The sequence below is a fragment of the Quercus suber genome, unplaced genomic scaffold (assembly GCF_002906115.3).
Source record: "Quercus suber isolate HL8 unplaced genomic scaffold, Cork oak 2.0 scaffold_475, whole genome shotgun sequence".
NCBI classification, from domain to species: Eukaryota; Viridiplantae; Streptophyta; class Magnoliopsida; order Fagales; family Fagaceae; genus Quercus; species Quercus suber.
In genome coordinates, this window is record NW_027069926.1 from 424,406 (window position 1) to 444,773 (window position 20,368).

At 34.3% G+C, this 20,368-nt stretch overlaps 3 protein-coding genes and 1 non-coding gene across 4 annotated transcripts; 2 read left to right on the top strand and 2 right to left on the bottom strand.

Moving 5' to 3' along the window:
• Positions 1 to 499: 499 nt before the first annotated feature.
• Positions 500 to 3,051, bottom strand: LOC136063011 (F-box/kelch-repeat protein At3g23880-like). Its single transcript, XM_065762840.1, has 2 exons — positions 1,756 to 3,051; positions 500 to 696 (listed from the first exon to the last, which is right to left on the bottom strand). Exons 1-2 carry the CDS (start codon positions 3,030 to 3,032, stop codon positions 693 to 695), a joined length of 1,281 nt encoding a protein of 426 aa, XP_065618912.1. The 5' UTR covers positions 3,033 to 3,051; the 3' UTR covers positions 500 to 692.
• A 2,908-nt stretch (positions 3,052 to 5,959) lies between these two features.
• Positions 5,960 to 9,801, top strand: LOC111993950 (cold-regulated 413 plasma membrane protein 2). The gene is made up of 4 exons (XM_065762830.1): positions 5,960 to 6,275; positions 7,917 to 8,024; positions 8,105 to 8,175; positions 9,269 to 9,801. Exons 1-4 carry the CDS (start codon positions 6,112 to 6,114, stop codon positions 9,520 to 9,522), a joined length of 597 nt encoding a protein of 198 aa, XP_065618902.1. The 5' UTR covers positions 5,960 to 6,111; the 3' UTR covers positions 9,523 to 9,801.
• Positions 9,802 to 10,863: 1,062 nt separating this feature from the next.
• Positions 10,864 to 20,056, bottom strand: LOC111993942 (probable CoA ligase CCL6). Its single transcript, XM_024025785.2, has 19 exons — positions 19,701 to 20,056; positions 18,094 to 18,157; positions 17,309 to 17,398; positions 17,131 to 17,187; positions 16,673 to 16,721; positions 16,405 to 16,481; positions 15,512 to 15,551; positions 15,324 to 15,418; positions 15,076 to 15,240; positions 13,938 to 14,048; positions 13,729 to 13,816; positions 13,521 to 13,587; positions 13,336 to 13,411; positions 13,143 to 13,260; positions 12,496 to 12,741; positions 12,202 to 12,341; positions 11,827 to 12,009; positions 11,626 to 11,745; positions 10,864 to 11,125 (listed from the first exon to the last, which is right to left on the bottom strand). The coding sequence occupies exons 1-19, from the start codon at positions 19,847 to 19,849 to the stop codon at positions 11,078 to 11,080; spliced, it is 1,983 nt and encodes a 660-aa protein (XP_023881553.1). The 5' UTR covers positions 19,850 to 20,056; the 3' UTR covers positions 10,864 to 11,077.
• On the top strand, positions 18,365 to 18,438 carry TRNAI-AAU (transfer RNA isoleucine (anticodon AAU)). The gene has a single exon. It is a non-coding gene; the product is annotated as a tRNA-Ile (tRNA).
• Positions 20,057 to 20,368: the final 312 nt, after the last annotated feature.

Here is a 20,368-nt window from a genome sequence, read left to right on the forward strand (position 1 = left end):
ATAAATTCAATCATGGATAGTCAATTAGATGGGGTGAAATGGAGTTGGAATGTGAGATTTATTAAAAGGTTTTCATTGTTAGAAATTGGAGTCAATGAATATTTTTTTAGATCTTCTCTACTCAAATATCCCCAAGAGCTTAGCAACCGATAGGATGAGATAGAGGGTAGTCTTCAGAGCCTTTTGGGATCCAATGGCTCTTACCAGGGAAGGTAGATTGGAAGAATTAATTCGAAAAACACCACTTAAATATTTGAAATTATGTCTCGGTATATCTTATGATATCATAGAAATAATTATATTTTTTACTATACATTAAAAAAAAATATATATTTGATCTTAAGTTGGAATCATTGATGATTTGAACTAATTTTAATTGGTCTCCTGTGTGGTGTCTTTCTAGTTGCATTTTCATTTAGAATTTATAGAATTGCTTCATTCATGTGCAATTCTTTTGGGTTACTGCGTTTATCGTCATGAACATGAAGTAATCTTGTCTTTTAATAAAATGTCTTTGTTTATAAAATAAATTAAAACTATCCTAGACTTAGAAAGACACTTCACATTTTTGTCTAAAATTCCAAACAAAGAAGGCTTGACAAAGATCCATAGGCCAAAAAACAAATATGGACAAAAAGAAAAAAAAAGCTGCCACATTACACGAATGCATCCTTCAGTCCTATGTATTGTTGTTATCTGCAACACAAATGACAATCATAAAAAATATTAATCTTCAATTTATAAAAAATCATTAGGAAAAAAAAATCTCCTATTACCAACCATACTCTAAAATCACCTACTAACAACAATCACATTACCAATACAACAACAATAGACAAGAATTGTGTCACATTACAAACCGAATAAACTAAACTATAACAAACCCTTAACCAAGTGCTGTCCAAAAATCCAACCAGCTAATGAATTCCAATGAATTCCCCCTTTTTAAATATTTGTATTTGCAGTCTTTTTTTCTTTTTCTTTTTTTATTTATTGGTAGTAATAATAAAGATAATCAACAAATAAATACATAACAAACACCAAAATCAAATCAATAAACAGTAAAGGCGAATTTCCTTGTATTATCAACCATACTAGAAATAATCCTGCTGTAATTCATTTCTTTCCCCTGATTATCCATGAAACAAACATAGCCAAAGTACAATGATAATATATATATATATATATATGAATAATAACGTATTAAAAAAACAAAAACAAAAACAAAAGAAAGATATAGAGTGAAGTCCAATATTATTTGGGGGGATATCCCTCCATGTTTAATGTGGACTATTTGACAAGAAATAGGCATACTTTTGAGGGGATAGAACGTACATCATTGTAGTTGAAACTGTTTTTGCTGTGATTGTTGTATGATTGGATGGCTGCGTTGAACAGGCTGTCTTTTTTCTCTCTCAAGGAGTGTGTGGACTTGTGTTATTTTTGTTAGACTCTAAGACTCTCTCTCGTATACTACCTGTGTACGTTGGATCTTTTTTTTTTTTTTGCCCCCTCTAAATTGATAAAATTTTGCTACATTACCTATAATTTTTTTTTAAAAAAAAATTATGACTACTCTCTAGTCTTTATATCCATTCAAGAAAAAATTAAATCCAAAAGCCATATATTGAGGTTTGAAACTTAATATTTACTTATAGAAACACAAAAAAATCTAGTATATACCAAGAATAAGATAGAACTGAGGAATGTAAATGCTGAAATTTTTAGTTGAATGCTTGAATCAAGCCTTTTTACCTGCACTTCCTCTTCTTGCTCACTTTCCTCTTGGAAACTACATCATTTGGTTTGTCAAGCAAGGTAAGATTCCTCACATAATTATCAGCATAAGAATAACAAGTGCTTCTATAAAACCCCAAATTCTTCACTTGTTGGCTCTCAGGATCATATGACAAGAGCATTGAACCATGTGTTTGTATTTTCTGCACTAATACATGATCATTCTTCAAGAAACCTAACACTTTCCAATATTGCATATTGAGGTCAATAGTGAACTGTTTAGTCCAAGAATCCACAACACCATACTCTTTCATAACCCAAACAGAACAACACTTGACACTGCACGTATAATAATTGCCCATATACGGATGCTCATAACATATTAGAGAAAGCAATCCTTTGAATACTGAGGTACAAATATGAGCATCCAATTTAAATTTACCATCCAATTTAAATTTACCATTTGGCAAGGATATCATGCGGAAAACCTCATCACCTAAATCAAATGACAAAACTACTGAACTCTGGGCTTCGCCCCAATCATTCGCCGAAAAATAAACAGCTCCATTTAAAGAAGCTGCTTGATGGGGCCAATTACTAATAGTAATCTTAGGCGGATACGAGTCGCCACCACTAGTTATTCTCCAAGATCCCTCTCTTACAGAAAAAACCTCAACCAGAGGTGGTTTGGCACCTTCGTACCTAATATTTATACTTTGATAGGCAATTCTCACCACCTTATAATCATCAGTCCTCAAATCAAACCCAAACGCTAACGCTAGATAACAAGGAAAGAGGCCAGGAACAGAAGGGTTGGGAAGGGTAATAAATTTTCTAATACAAGGATTCCAAAGAATAAAGCGGTTTCCTTCATGAAGGCAAAACAATCCATTCGCGGAACCGACTAATTGAAAATAGTCCCGACTACTCCTCCTTAGTGGGAACTCAAGATCTTGAATTTGTTCAGATGAGGAACCGACTGATTGAAAATAGTCCCGACTACTACTCCTTAGTGGGAACTCAAGATCTTGAATTTGTTCAGATGAGGAGGAGTCACTATTATCATTGTCTTCGTAAATTAATTTGTAGCGCTCTACTTGGGGTTTGACATCCAAATACCTAACAATTAATTTGTTGGAATCGGAGTGCGATCGAGTGAAACTGGAATTGATGAAGGCAGGACTTGTAATTAGAGAGTTGTATGATTTCGAAACGCACCTGAATTGAATTAGGGATTTCACGGGTAGTCTATGGAGGATCTCCAGCAACACTTCGAATGGCAGATACTCCAACATTCCTTATGCCTCTTTTTTTTTTTTTACTTCGGCTTTACCAATTTCAGACGAGGGAAAATTCTTCTATTTAAAGCACTTGTTGTGGGCCTTGTGGCTGTGGGCCTGTGGCAGACAATTAACTTTTCCAAACAATTTTTTTTTTTTTCCTTAGAAAAGTTGAAATTGAATGTGCGTTGTAGGCACTACAAGTTCTTTAGTAAATAATAATATCCTTATTTTTCTTTTCTTTTTCAATTTCAATAAAAAATAAAATTTTATTTCATCAAAATATAAATAAATAAAATCTTATCAAATTAGTTGAAATTTAAAAGGCCTTTTGTCAAAAACAAACTTGAGGCAAAATACGTTTTAGTGGATATGAGATTTGATCGGAGATGCAAAATTTAATGGCCACGGAACTTAACTAGTAAAATGGACAAAATATTAACATTAAAAATGATTTCAAACGTTAGGGCTAATGTACAAAATTGTAAACTTTAGACATCAATGGGGAAGTTAAATTTCAAAATCAATTAGAGGAGCGCATGGGTGTAACCAACGGAGGAGGATTAAGGTAGATGGGGATAACTTTATTCACTTAGGTAAGGTTTTTGCATGATAATTGGCGCATGAATCATTCTCTAGATGAGTTGAACCCTACTTTATATGCCTATTCAGTGAATAAGGATGTTTCAATTAATTCAATCGTGGATGGTCGATTAGATGGGGTGCAATGGAGTTGGAATGTGAGATTTATTAAAGGTTTTCATGTTTAGAAATTGGTGTCAATGAATTTTCTTTTAGATCTTCTGCACTCAAATATCCCCAAGAGGCTAGAGACCAATAGGATGAAATGAAATTCAAGGGGAGTGGTCATTTTGATGTTCGTTCTTAGTATGAGATTATTTGGAGTAAAAAAAAAAAAAAGAAGGTCTTTAGAAAGTAGTATGGGAGGTGTTGAATGCATGCATCTATATAAAATGGTGAGACTATAGACCATTTGTTGATCCATTTAATAAGTTTTATAGAAGGTAGTCTTTAGAGCCTTTTGAGATCCAATGGCTATTACAAGGGAAGGTAGATTAGAGGAATTAGTTCAAAAAACATACCTCAAATATTTGGAATTTTGACTCGTTATATCTTATATTGCTATTGATGATGCCGAAAATCTCACCAGTGAGTTGCACGACGCTTGCACGCTCAAAACAGCACCTGCACAACAAAAAGGAAAAGACCTCACAGAGAGCACCGGTGTGGTGCCGGCCAAATACCCTCCGAAGGTCAAGTTAGAACTTCTTTACAACTCTAGAGTGCTAGAGAGGGGTTAATTATGCGTACCTCGGCTTATGAGGGTATTGGGGCTTTTATAGTAGTAGAGGGTGGACCTTTCTTCCTTGGAGTAGAAGTCTTTTCCTTATAGGAATCCTTATGCGCGTAGATTGCGGAATCCTTTCCTTATAGGACTCTGATACTGGGCGTGGAATACAAGTAATTTCCCTAAGACCCATGCGTGATGACCAAGTTATGGTCTTTATGGAACCGTCAGCCTTTCAGCCGTCAGCCTGTACTTCCTTTCAGCTAAGTTACCGTCAGCCTTTATGCTTTGTTCAGTAGCCTAGGGGACTTCAGCCCGTCGGTTTTGTTCTAACCTAGTTAGCATGCATTCCTTCGCGCCTAGCATGTCATAGAGGACCCGTCAGCCAGAGCAAAAGCTGACGGGTTGGGCTCATGGTACCTGCGTGTAATTCTTCCATATCACAAAGTAAACCAATTTCAAACTTTACAATAGTTAAATTACGATTAGCAGTATCAATAAGTCATCAACTTTGTGTTTGTAGATAAAATCTCCCGAGGGTTAGAATAACAATTCTTGTGCTTTGAATGGTACCGACGTCAACCGACGTCTATGACGTCGGTACCACTCCAAAAAATAAAAACTAATGGTACCCACATAGACGTCGGTACCACTCCAAAAAATAAAAACTAATGGTACCCACGTCAAATTTTTTATAGGACAATACTTGAAAAAAGAGAAAGAAAAAAAAAACACACACACACACGTCTATGAAATCATTGGTTGGCTATCTATGGCAGGTGGAAGCTGAAGAGTGGAGATGGGGAAATATTTACCCAATAAGGGAAATATTTCGAATCCTGTTGAAAGAAATAAAAGATATTATTGATAAATAAAAAGTACATCATGTTTATTAACCTACTAGGAAAAAAAAAATAGAATGGAAAGAAAGTGACAGATTTATTTTACATATAATTCTTAATGAATCATTTTAAAAGATTAGGAGGGTATTTGGTAGATTAGTTCTAACACATTTTCACATATTTTAAACAACATTACGTATTTTTTTACATACTTTTTCATCTACACATATATTAAAAATACTTAAAAAATATAACTTAAACTCCGCTCTCAAACACCCCTAGGATCATCGTCCTCCTATTCGTAGGGTGGGGGAGAGAGGACACGAAAAGAATTCGATTCTAAAGAAATTACTTAGGTTCCTCATGCTTCTCATAGTGGGCTCAATACCAATAAACTTTTGCAATAGTTAAATGGTGATGGGCAGTATCAATGAGCCATAAACTCTGTGTTTATAGATGAAATCTACCTAGACGGTTAAAATAACAATTCTTTTCTTCTTTTTTTTTTTTTGATAAGTAGAATAACAATTCTTGTGCTTTGAATGGTGCCGACGTCAAATTATTTATTGGACAATACTTGTTGGAATAAAAATAAAAAAGCACGCACACACGTCTATGACTTCATTGGTTGGCTATTTATGACAAGTGGAAGCTGGAGAGTGAAGACGTGGAGATGGGGAAATAATAAATTGTCCATATGATTGAATACACGTGTCACTCTTTATGTAGAAGGTTACAAATTGGATTCTCTCTGTTCACACTCACGTCTTTGCTCCAAAAGCAAAATAAAAACACTCACTTCGATGTTAAATCCGACAGTCAAATAATAATAAATATATACTGAACTCTGTCTCTCAAGTTATCTCCGCACCTATCTCTCCCTCACAGAGATACCCAGAAAGCAAAAAAAGAAAAGAAAGAACTCAGATTGATTGGTACATTAATGGCGAAGGGCTACATAAGAATGAAAACTGATCAAGATCTATTTAACTCTGACGTGAAAGATCTTGCAAACGCTGTTAAAAAGCTAGCCACCCACGTCATCAAGCTTGGAAGCTTAGGCTTTGGCTCCACTTTTCTTGAATGGCTCGCTGCTTTTGCTGCCATGTAAATATATATATTACTCTCTCTCTCTCTCTCTCTCTCTTAATGCTATTGTTTCACAGTTTTATGATCTTTTTCTATATATACAAATGACTTTTGGATCATTTTAAAAGCTTTCTTTCTTTTTCTTAATTTACTTTATGATGATAGATAGATATAAAGTTGATGTTGAAATGGATAACAAATACATGTCTTTTAGCTGTTTAGCAAAAAATACATGTCTTTTAGCTTTTCTGACAATCTTTCTTCTTCTTAAATGCTAGTAATAACTAATAAATAAGCTTAAGCATGTGGGTTCAATTTTCAAACCAGTTATCATGATCTCTTATAAAACAAGATCTCGTTTTTAAATTTTTGGGACATTATTTGGTGATTTATCAGTAGAGGCTTTCTTTTAGTCTTCTTGAACATTTCAGTGGATATTTAGGTTTGACGGTCAATTTAATTGGAATTTACAGACATCATTTAATTTAATTTAAAAAAAAAAACAAAAAAACAAAAAAACAAAAAAAAAAAAACAAAACAAAACAGAGAGAAGGAAGAGGAAATGGTTTGGGAATTATCTTGTTAAAGTCAACTGAGTGTATTTGTTTCTTCTTCTTTTTTTCTTTCATTTTTATTGAATTTAGCTTTTAGTTATTGTTTAATTACTATGACTTATTCATGAGATGTATTGAATTTGAAGGGATCGTTCACTTTATATCTTTGATATAACTGTGATCTACCAATGGGGACTCAATATGCATTCTCTCTCACCCATGTTTGATGGGGTTATTTCTTGTTTCTATGATGAATTCTGATTCTAATGGGATCATGGGATATACACACACGCACGCTTTTCTCCCTTGATGATCTATGTTTTCTTCACTTTGCGTTTATTTCACTTTAGATTAGTTGAGAGCATTTATGTATTGGATCTGTGGCAATGCCATTGTACTGGAAGTTGTTACATGTCCTATTAGGCTATTACTAGCTTTGGCATTTAATGTGCACACCAAGAATAATGTGGACCACTAAACTAGCAGTGTGCTTATTTATTTTTACAAACATATAAACAATAAAGCCAATGCTGCGTCATCACCATGAGGTTTTATTTTTTTTTTTTTTGAATGAATAACATCACAATGAGACACACAACTAGATATGAGATTAAAAAGTCTATGACCACAACTTTTGTGCCACAATTCTAATGTGGTTGATTGTGAGTGACTAGTTGCCACTTTTTCTCCGCCACTTACAATCAACTAGATTAGAGTTGTGGCACAAAAGATGTGGTTGATTGTGAGTGACTAGCTGCCACTTTTTCTCCGCCACTTACAATCGACTAAATTAGAGTTGTGGCACAAAAGTTGTGTCAACAGACTTTCTGATGATCAAATGTATTTTGTGAAAGAAAAACTTTATAAGAACATCAATTTGATCAATGAGTATACTTTTGGTCATTTACTGCAGCCAAAACTTTCCTTCCTCTTGCTACACCCCATCACATGATATTTTTTCTAGTCTATATTTTTGTAATTATTTTGTCTGGTTAATAGATCTTGGGTAACTATGCTGTTTTATAGTATATCATGTCTTTTATTATTTGTGTTGGTCATAGAGTTTAGTGTGGCCTAATCGATTTACTTAATATGCTTGCTGTAGTTATTTGTTGATCTTGGATCGAACAAACTGGAAGACAAACATTCTTACATCTCTGTTGATCCCATACATCTTCTTGAGTCTTCCTTCACTACTGTTCAGCATACTCAGGTGATTAATTGAGGAACCACTGTTTTCAATGACCTCAATCTGTGTATGCTTTCGTGCTACTTAATTTTTTAGTGATGCAGGGGAGAGATTGGGAAATGGATTGCTTTCGTTGCTGTTGTGTTGCGCCTTTTCTTCCCAAAACGTTTCCCAGGTATTATATAAGTCTTAGTTACTGTTGATTGATCATGTTTATGCTTTAATGCTTTTGACTAATGCAATCTATGTGAATCTTACTCGGAATTTTCTGACTGAAACTCTTACCTTCCCATCTTCATTTGCTATCACTACCAGCATGATATCTGCTATCCAACCAAATAATCATAATCAATCAAATATTTTTCACTATCGATTTACTGACTATGACTGTAACTGCAGATTGGCTGGAACTTCCAGGCGCTTTCATTCTTCTGACGGTGGCAGCCCCTAGTTTACTTGCAGACACCGTAAGGGATAGCTGGGTTGGTGTGTTAATATGTCTCGCCATTGCGGGTTATTTGCTTCAAGAACACATTAAACTTTATAAGAACATCAATTTGATCAATGAGTATACTTTTGGTCATTTACTGCAGCCAAAACTTTCCTTCCTCTTGCTACACCCCATCACATGATATTTTTTCTAGTCTATATTTTTGTAATTATTTTGTCTGGTTAATAGATCTTGGGTAACTATGCTGTTTTATAGTATATCATGTCTTTTATTATTTGTGTTGGTCATAGAGTTTAGTGTGGCCTAATCGATTTACTTAATATGCTTGCTGTAGTTATTTGTTGATCTTGGATCGAACAAACTGGAAGACAAACATTCTTACATCTCTGTTGATCCCATACATCTTCTTGAGTCTTCCTTCACTACTGTTCAGCATACTCAGGTGATTAATTGAGGAACCACTGTTTTCAATGACCTCAATCTGTGTATGCTTTCGTGCTACTTAATTTTTTAGTGATGCAGGGGAGAGATTGGGAAATGGATTGCTTTCGTTGCTGTTGTGTTGCGCCTTTTCTTCCCAAAACGTTTCCCAGGTATTATATAAGTCTTAGTTACTGTTGATTGATCATGTTTATGCTTTAATGCTTTTGACTAATGCAATCTATGTGAATCTTACTCGGAATTTTCTGACTGAAACTCTTACCTTCCCATCTTCATTTGCTATCACTACCAGCATGATATCTGCTATCCAACCAAATAATCATAATCAATCAAATATTTTTCACTATCGATTTACTGACTATGACTGTAACTGCAGATTGGCTGGAACTTCCAGGCGCTTTCATTCTTCTGACGGTGGCAGCCCCTAGTTTACTTGCAGACACCGTAAGGGATAGCTGGGTTGGTGTGTTAATATGTCTCGCCATTGCGGGTTATTTGCTTCAAGAACACATCCGGGCATCTGGCGGGTTCAGAAATTCTTTCACAAAAGCCAATGGTCTATCAAACACAATTGGAATAGTCCTTCTGTTTATCTATCCCGTCTGGGCACTGGTACTTGATGTGCTATAGGTGCACTCTTAGCAGCCATATGATTGTTTTGATGCTTGCAATTTTAAGAATCTTTATCTTCGTGCCATTATTTTATTAAGACCTACAAATTCATTGCCGTTGTTCTGTTACATCTGTATAATTGTGAAAGGAAAACTTGTCTTTCATGCTGTTGAATTTGTGGAAGAATTGGCACAATCTTTCTGTTTTTCTGTCCTGTCTGGACTTTCTACTTGACTTCCCATTGGTGCAGTCATGGTAGCATGTGAATTGCTTTTGAAGCTTGCAAATTTTTATCAACTGTCTTGTTTGTGTTGTTCTTTGGTTAAGCCTACAAGTTCAGCACCATTGTCATGTTACTTCGATATGTTACATCTTTCGTCAGTTCCAATTAAAAGAATGGTCAATACGGACCTTGTGGAATTGCCGTATTGCCCTTATATGTAATACAAAACCTTATGTTCTAGTGATCCATTCAGATTGTGGTTATTCTAAAGAACCTTGTGTAAGTCTTCTAGGGCCTGCATGACTTACAGTTATCGAATCACTAGTTTTCAGTAGGCTGATTAACAATGGTAGGTACCAGGATAGAACTCAAAAATCAAAATGGAGGATACCATCAGACTTGCCAGCAATATTTTTCTCTTTTGATCTGTTGGAGGCTCAGCTTATGGACTACACAATGAAAGGTAGCCTCCTTCCATTAAACCTCTGCAATCCTTGATGAAGGCAGGATTTGATCCGAGTTTGATCCCATGCTAAAAGACACTTGACTAGTCAAACCAATTATTACCTCTAAACTTTCATGTAATTGAACGTTTACTAGTTGCAACTGTGATCAAGCCAGCCATTTCACAAACAGTCAGAAACGTCAGGTGCTATGACGAAATATGTGATGGTCTGTGCTTTCAAACAGATACGTATATTGTTGCCATAATATGAAGTTAATTTTCCTTGTATGAGCTTGTGTTTTGGGAGGTAAACTTGATCTTGAATCTTTCTCAGGCATATGCATAGCACAGAGAACCACCTTAAAACCCTGGTTGAATTAAACTTCAAACTCCTTGATAGTGGTGGTCGATTTGTTAAACAAAAAGGAAAATTTGAAGCCCAAAAATTGAAGAATATCAGCTATTTAATTTTTGGAAAAAAGCTGGATACCATAGATGGATTCCTTGAGAATCTTTGTCATTGCTCATATCTCTAGATAAAATCTGGTCTCATGGTGCTGTCAAGCTAGACAGACTTAAAAAAAATTCTAGGAGGTTCTTTATTATTTTTACCACCCCTAGATTTTTGATACCTCTTTAGATTATATAGAAAGTTAAAGAAGAGGAATATAATTTTCAGCAGGAGCGTGGATGATGTCAAAGGATCTTTTATATATAATTAAACAAGGGCAAGAATCAGCTTATCCATACACTGTTGGGTACATATGATTTGATTTTGATATTAACACTTTTTCTACAAGTTTTTAGACAAGATAAAACATAAAATAAACAAACTTTTGGCAAACTGCCACAAATTGGTAATATCTGCATTCCAGTTTATAGCTTCCAATGCTGTTCTCATGTTCTCACACTCTTATTCCCTTGGCTTCACTGTACAATTGATCAACAGTGTCCTGCAGATGACATTGGGGAAAAGATCATATTGATGCTGCATAGTCCAACACACCAACTTCCATGGTAGATAAATAGAAAGAATATAAAGGACAATAAGGGACACTTTAAAAGGAAGTTCTGAATGCCAGCCAAAAGAACTATCTTAAAATAAAAGCGAGAGGTATTGCTATTTATCTTCCAGTCAATCCTTGATAAAACACATCTCGCTTTTGGGGCCCTGAGCTTTTAGATTCATGTTCAGGTTCTAGTGAATAGTAAAATGCCCTTGGACCTTTTTATTTGATCCTTCTTGCTATTCATAGAAAATCGCAAAACTGTAATAAAACTATTTAGAGTACACAAATTTATGAAGCTATATACTTTTGGAAAGATGAATTTTTCACCCTTTTACTAGGGAAACATGGGAAGGAAAAACTTGGGTCCAATAGAAAGTCATAGCAATAATGAGCAGTCAAGTAAACAATTGATAGAGAAAAATAAAATAAAATAAAAAGAATACCTTGTAGTACTTGAGCAATTGTGGTCTCTTCAATTTGAATGTTGGAGTTATCAGATCCCTCTCCATGTCAAAGGGATTTGGTTCCAAATGGACTGCTTTTAACATCTCAAAACCTCGAAGCTGCAGGATGTCTTTTAAGTCAGAAGAAAAGACATAACTCTGCATGAAATTAGCAAAAGGGATCGAGACACAAGTACATACCTGGTTTTTGTGACCAGTGTTATTAAGCTCATCTAAAATGTATTTCCTTGCCTTCAGGTTTTCACATAATGAATTAAAATCACCAGTGACATTATGGTTTATTGCCCAATCCTCTAATGCCTTTCTGTCAGGAACCACCACAGCTACGAGGAACGACTCAAAACTGTTCCCATAGACCCAAATCTGTAAACAAAGATAAGTCAATAGCACATTTAGAATTAGATAAGAGGGAAAAAAAAAATTGAAAACTAAATGGGCTATGCAGATCAACTTACTAACAGAAACTCATATGTTCTTAGACAAAAAGAGATGCAATGTTCTATTTTATAGAGACTACTTTTACATGGGGCACCATTGTGGACACCAGCAACATACCGATGTTAAAAGAGGGCATTGCAAGTATGTGCTTTCTATGTTCTCTACAGCAACATATTCACCTTGAGACAGCTTAAATATGTTCTTTTTCCTGTCAATGATTTTCATTGCTCCGTTGGGCTGCCATTCTCCAATGTCACCTGCTTTATTCTCAAAATTAGGCCCATCAACGTTCACATACTCTCTGAATTATGTATTTTCTGTCTTATAGCAGCTATAGACGTTCCTAACCAGTGACAAATACAGCCTTAGAATGTAATTGTTTGTCAATGCATTGTACTAGCAAGGTTTTACCTGTATGAAACCACCCGTCAACAAGGACATCTTCAGTCAGGTCTTGTCGCTTGTGGTAACCGGAGAACAAGGTTGTTCCCCTCAGGCAAATCTCTCCACGTGGCATGCTGGCAAGTGCATCATATCCCATCTCTGGTACTGACTCAAGCCTGGCTTCAATGGTTGTGATGGGGACTCCAACAGTTCCAATCATGCTAAATACATCGCCAATGGATGTAAAACACCCACCACAACTTTCAGTAAGACCTGATCATGAGAAAATATTATAAGCTGATAGAAATAAGTACACGAGAACAGTGGAAAATAATTAGAACTTATGATATGCTTGGATATAATAAATAAGCATTAGGGTTTTTTTTTTTAATTCATCATTTGGAGTAAAACAAAGCAAAGGTGAGATTGGTTGTTTAAGTATGCATATTGATTTTGTTGTCTTAAATCTCCCAATGACGCTTTAAATTACATCCAAAAGGTAAGTAATCAGCTTCCTCAATGATGAAATTGTGGGAAAGTATAAAATTTGAATGTTGCCTGAGAATTTATAGAAAGTTTGATAACAAAAATAAAATAAAAGTAGGTAACTTAAATGTTACCACCATTGATAAGCTTAAAAATAAATCTAATTAAAAACAGTTGGTCAAAATTACCATATCCTTGGGATAAAGTAGAGCCGCTGGTGACCCTCAAAAACTCCTCCACGTGCCTAGTTAAAGGTGCAGCGCCTGATAACAAAATACGAACTCGCCCCCCTAACCCTTGTTTGATCTATAATGATTAACACATTATTAGAATGTAAATTAGATCTTCCAGAGTAATGATGGGGAAGGATATATGACTGACCTTATCAAAGATAAGCCTGTCCAAGAGAGGTGCTGCTTTATCTTGATTAAGTCCCTTCTCTAGATTTCCCAACTTGCTGCCAGATTCCATTAGTCATTCAGTAGGGGAGAAAAGTAAATTAATGAAGTGGTTATCTTTAAACTTTTTCTTGATAGGTATAATAAAGTGGTTATTGATAAACATACTAGTTATAAGCATATTGGAACAATGCCTTCCGCAACGCACCTCCCGATGAAATTTTATTAAGTATACCTTTAAACAAAAATTTAAGGCCAACGTTTAGAATGAAAAAAAAAAAAATATATATATATATTAAAAAAAAAAAAAAAACATATATATATATATATATGTATGTGCATATAATTCAATGTGATGTATAGAAAAATAATATACCACTGTATATACGATCATAAACTCTAGGAACCCCACAAAACATAGATGGCTTCAGTTCCTGTATGTCCTCCATCAGGAACCTGATGTCCTGCAAATTTAAAGCAAGAAAAAACACATTGAACAAGTTCAACATTGGCAATTCAAAGACATGCAGTCAAATAAATAGATGGAAGAAAGAGCTCATTTAAAGAGATGAATCTTAATCTTACGCCTCGCCAAAATCCTATTGAGGAGCCCTTATAGATGCAATAGCTCTCCATTATTTGATCATATACATGGGCCAAAGGAAGGAAGGAGAAATATGAATCTTCTTCTGAACACTGTAATAGAGAAGATTCTATGTCAATACCACAATGTAACTGCCATATAATTTCATGAAGAAAAGTTTTTTGTGGTCCATCATCAATGAATGACTTAATAGCGAAATGTGACATAGACAACCTTACATTGGTTTACTTATATCCTTTTTTTCCTTTGTAAGGTTTGAACTTATGACATACATTATCACTCTGCCTTTGCTATTCAGACCAATGACGTACTGCATTCCATTTAAGAATCTTGACAATACTAAAACATGCATTTTCTAAAAGAGGGAATGACTTCCGTTAGGAGGAACTATGACTAATAATTTATCTGGTAGAAAATACTTCTTAGATCTATAGCAGAATTAAGCCATTGAACACAAAGTACATATGCCCAATTCTAGATTAATTCATAAGCTAACAGATGGAGTTCTTACATGATGTACTGAAAATGGCAAGAAGAACCAACAGATTTTTCTTGAATGAACCAGAAACAACAGTGATATTGTTTCACAAATTTGACTATGCATACATGAATGCAAACCATAAATTCTTCTGAGTTTTATTCTTAACGGGAATCTTATATTTATCTTGATAAGTTTATTATCATTCTGGATTTCTTGTCATTTTAATGGGAAAATAACCTTATATGACCATTGTTATGCACTTAGAAACCTAATTGGCATTGGCTAATTAGCAACAACTTACATTAAATGTATGTTCTGTGCACATTTATTTGCTTTTGTAGACAAAAATCATCATGCGCAGTTATCTTACAGTCTATTTAAACAACATCTATTGATCAGGCATTCTGAAGCAGACATAATGTGATGGAGATTAGAATTTGGTGATGATTTTTGACACAAAAGAATATGACCAAATTACAGACAGATAATGAATTGAGTTGCAAGTTAAACAGAATATTGGGCACTTCTTAGTTATCTTTTGACAAGGAGTGACTTTAAAACTCCAAGAAATGCAGACACTAAAAAAGTTATAGAATCATACAGCTTCAAGAAATCATAATTTGTGTTTGGTTGTTTACCACTCTATCTGTTAGTAAAAGTAGGTGGTCCGTCGTCAATACTTCTGCCATTATAGCTGCATTTGTAAGAATGACACCTTTTGGTTCTCCTGTTGTTCCACTTGTATACATTATTGTGCAGATGTCAGCCTTGTTTTTTGGAGGCAGTTCGTTATTCAAACTCCCCTGTTTTGATTGACCAGTCAAAATCAACGTAGACAGTAATATGCATTCATTATATAGATGAACAATGTGGATTGACATCCTACCAACTCAGAAAACTCCTTCCAGGAAAAGCAAGAAACCCCCGCTTCTTCAGCTTCTTTCTTTTGTGTGCTTGAAATATTTGAAAAGCTGACAATAGCTGAGCAAAGAAAATATATAATTTAGTTCCCCACCCAAGGAACTGCATACTGTCTTTTGACTATATTAGACAGAAGATAGCAGCTTGACCTACTTTTTAAATTTTCTGAACATGTTGGGAGGCATGATAGAATCTGCACAAAGAGTTACCACTTGAGTGAGGAAAAAAATTTGTAGAAGCCAGGAAAATAATTGAGAGACGTGAGTTGCACTGAGTATATTATTTTCATCCATGAATTGATGTTTGACATGTACAGAAACACACGCTGACCATAGGCAAAAAGTGAGAAACAAAGACGTCCCAAGTGCCAACTACAAACATTCCCACAAACATAACTAGCTAAGCAATTAGAACCAACAAATTACCAGTTCTTTGAAGTGGCATGTCAAAAATATAAAAAAGAAAACATGAATTGCATACAACCATATTGCTGTCAAATGTCAACTATGAGTTTTATAGAACATAGCATCTTCTCACGGTAACCTTCCTACTATGGTAATGCATTGTAATAATGCTTTTCATGGGATTTCAAATCTGAGCATCACTTAAGAGTGAACAGGTATAACAGATGAAGAGTCAAAACTTATGTTGGAGGTGTTTGGTAGGATAGAAGAAATGAAGTGGGCAACATGGTTGTCCGAAACTCTTTACAACCAGGGTACTTGTTACAAAATTTATAAGCATTCCAAGATGCTGTCTGTTCCTATTATGTTAAAACTAATAAGAAAAAATAGAGGTCCTCAGAGAACAAGAAAAATCTTTCAATGGTTTCAGAACCATAAACGACAAAAGTGAGGTAACTAATTAAGTTTGATTCTAAATTTATGAGTGAAAGTCCTTGAAGGTAAGTTGAAAATCAATTCTTCGTTATCGATCACAGGTTTCATACAACCTTATTGGTTATTGAATCAGATCATCAAGATTTCAAAAATTGATAGCTAATTTACATTAAAAATAAAAATGAAATTGATAGAATGAGAACCTACAGCAGATATTTTGTTCTCTTGCACGAAAGCTATTGAAACTTCAGCATGGTTAATGATGAACTCCACTGCATTTGGTCCTGCGATGGGTAAGATTACAGAGTTACATAATCAGACTCTTTTGATAACTCAACCAAGTGGTCTACAATTCAAGTACATTGATTGCCACTAGGAGGGGGTGTGTGCATCCATAAACACATGGTGAAGATGATAGTAATTAGCACACTGAGATTTATTGATGAAAAAAAAAAAAAAAGAAGGGAAAACATACCAAGTGTGTCATATAGAGGTACATATGTCACAGCCTGGCTGTTACATGCCTGTTGAAAATCAAACATAAATATCAAAATAACACTACACAGTTCAAACTGTTACTTAAACATTGCTATCTTAGACTTTCATCTTTACTATATAACCTTATAAAACTTGTTAAAGTGAGTTACAAACAAATACCCTTAGCCAAAAAAAAAAAAGGGTTAGGAAGCAAAACATGAGAGAAAATGACTGTACAATACACGCTGAACTTCTATAACAAGTGTTCTCAATCTAGCTACTAGCCCTTTGTAATGAAGGTTGTATTCTTAGTTTGTTTCCTAAGAAAAGTTCTCAATCATAATACACTTTTACAAAAAAAAAAAAAAACACATTTACTATGTATCATCAATATCTATGAAGCCAAGCAAGATTGATAACTACTAGTATAATGTATGTATATAAATGTATATATACCTCCATTGCAATTATCCATTCTGGACAGTTGGACCCATATATACCACAACGATCACCCTACATATATAATAACACATATTAGTAGTACTTACAAATTGGATTTCCACATAAACTAATTGCCTAATTCTTTGAAGAAAAAAAATATTTCTAAGTTAGCCAAAGTGCAATTTGGACTTACAGGATTGACACCACGGCTCCTGATGGCAGAGCCCACGCGAATGGCTGCATCATAAACCTCCTGATATGTGAGCCACACATAGGGACCCACCTGTGAATGAATTCAGTCAAATATTTTTGTTAGTATTTTTAGTTTCTTCCAATGAAAATTTAGCTTATGGTCTTCAGTCACTCTTCAAAGCAATTCCAAATTTCCCAAGTGACAACTTTTTTCGCTAGTTTTTAAGGTGTTAAGTTATGAGTAGTGCGACATACCACTACATATGAGAAAAATTGTAAAATTTTATGCCTTACTATAGATTTTAATGTGCTAACTATAGGGGAAATAATAATAATAATAAAAAATTCATAGCTTGTTCACAATTGTTAAAGTCAATGCTTAATAACTATTTATACAACCATAACTTTTGTCATAACTTATTGAAGTGATCGACTGTGAGAAATAAACAATCATAATTGTAAGAATCTATTATTTTTTTTCTATCGCTTCAAAGTCGTGACAATAATTATGACAACACAAACAGAAAAAAGTTGTTTTAGTAAACTTCCTATTAATAAAAGTGAGGTGAGGTGAGGTGAGGTGAGGTTGTGCATGACAGGCCATGTGAAATTGATATTTCCCGTTACAATTATAATCTTAACAAATTGTGAAAATTAATGCTGTGTCCCTACCCTACTATTATTATTATTATTTTTGATAAGTACCCTACTATTATTATTATTACTAAGGACATATAGACACATGTAAGAGGGATAGACGAAAACGAAGAGTGAGTTGTATTGTACCTTTGAGTCGGTGACTTGACGTCGACCCAGCATTGGGTTGCTGGGGTTCCTCTTAGCTGAGTCGCTGCCACAATAAACATAGTTTCAGAGGAGATATCCCAGGATAGAGCCATGGAATCAGACCACGTATTTTAATATACAAAGCTTTTCACTTTCTAATAAATAATAATGTAGTTTCGGGGTTCTTTATCAAGCAAATTATAGCGCTTGGCTTTGAATGTATTACGTTTAAATAAATAGTTTTAAAAAAGCTTTTATTCAATCAGCAAATGGCCTATTAGCTCAGTTGGTTAGAGCGTCGTGCTAATAACGCGAAGGTCGCAGGTTCGAAACCTGCATGGGCCATAATCAATTGTTTTCTAATTTTTTTTTCTTTACATTAGACTACTATAATCAATTTTTTCCTAATTTTTTTCTTTACATTAGACTACTAATTTTTTCTTTACATAAATTACATAAGACTACCTTTTTTTTTTTTCTTTGCATTAGACTACTAATTTTTTCTTTACATAAATTACATAAGACTACTTTCTATTTTTTCTCCTTTGCATTAGACAACTAATTTTTTCTTTACATTAGACTACTAATTTTTTTTTTTCTTTAAGTTAGACTGCTTTCTATTTTTTTTTTTTCTTTACATTAGACTACAAAACTACTTTTTGTTTGGTTTGGGCCATTACTATACAATTTTCTTATTACAGTATTACACTACAAAGATTCTTTTTTATTCTTCTTAAAAATTAGATTAGACTAACAAAAATACTTTTTGTCTGATTTGGGCTATTACTCTACAGTTATTAGGCTACTACAAACAAAAACATTAGTTAGAGTCCAATAATAATAATAACGAAATTCTTTGGGCCATTTACCACAACCTTTTCTTCACGACAAACATATGTTTTTGTTTGGGCTTACGGATTCCAGTTTCAACAGGACAAATATCCGATAAACGGTTAACTATAACAAGACAAATGTGCATCCATGACACAGTCACACAGCTTACTACAACTAAGATTTAGTCTGATCTCCAACCAAAATACCAATAGTTCTTAAGAATTTATATTAGTATTTTTTTTTCTTTCTATAATGGGAAGGTAAAATTATAATACTTAGTGCCTAGGAATTTATGTTATCTTTAAGGTCAAAGAAAAATGAGAAGGGGTCAACAATTTCATCTTATAATTGTAGATGAGTTTGTCATAGTAACTTACTAGATTGGTCCCAAAAACAAAACAACAAAAAAAATCTAAACAATAAAATGAAGAATTAGTTTTACATTATCATTTAAAGTTTACAGTAAACTCATGCTTAGGTGACCTGCTCTCTCTCTAGCTTGTTGGTTTCTCACCCAACCTTGGTTGATTTTACTTTACATATGTGCTTTTCCATGACTCTCATTGGCCATTGCATGCCCTGAGACTTGTCCATAACACATCTGATATGCTTGTTAGAGAATGGCTTGCTTTGCTAGCCATTTCTTAAAACAGATTTTTCTAATCCTATGAACACACATAGCATTGATCCAACTATATAAACACATGCAATAGCAATTAGCAATCTAATTCTCAAAAGGGAGTACATGAATGCATATAATATAAACTACAAACCTGAGGAATTGCCATGGAGATTCCAATCCGGCCGGCAACTCCAAGAGACCATCTTTAGCATAAATGCTTCTATACACAGGCCCTGCTGATGGCTTTTGAGCTGTTGCAGGCCTTGATTCCTCAACCTTCACAATGTAGATATGTGACATTGTTATCAAAATATAGAAACAGGGTTTCAATTTCAAGAACCTTGTAAAGATGACCTTAAGAGACTGAAGCCTTTTTTTTTAAGAGCTTGTAAAAATGTTTTTGCTGAATTTAACCACAAAGAAAGAGTGAAAGAGGGAGTTGGGGGAGGTGGGACTATGGGAGAGTTAGTTGAGCGCTAAAGCAATAAATTCTTAGATCACATTAAGAAAGATGTGTCTGACCAATTTTATAGGCGTTTTATGACACATTAAAGGTTTTTGTGTCTGTATATGGTGATTTCCTTGCACAGCATTTAAAATGGTAGATGATAGGTGGGTGACTGACCACGAATTGCTTTATTTATTGTTAATTTATGTTTTAAACAAAACTTGCTTTCTTGGCTCAGTATTCTTTTTGTTTTTATTGGATCAAAGACAATGATAGGGTTTTGTTCAAAAAAATAAAAAAGACTGTGATAGGCTAGCTTCCAGTGCTGAGTCAAATCCTCCCTCATCTAAACTTCCTACTCCTATATTCTA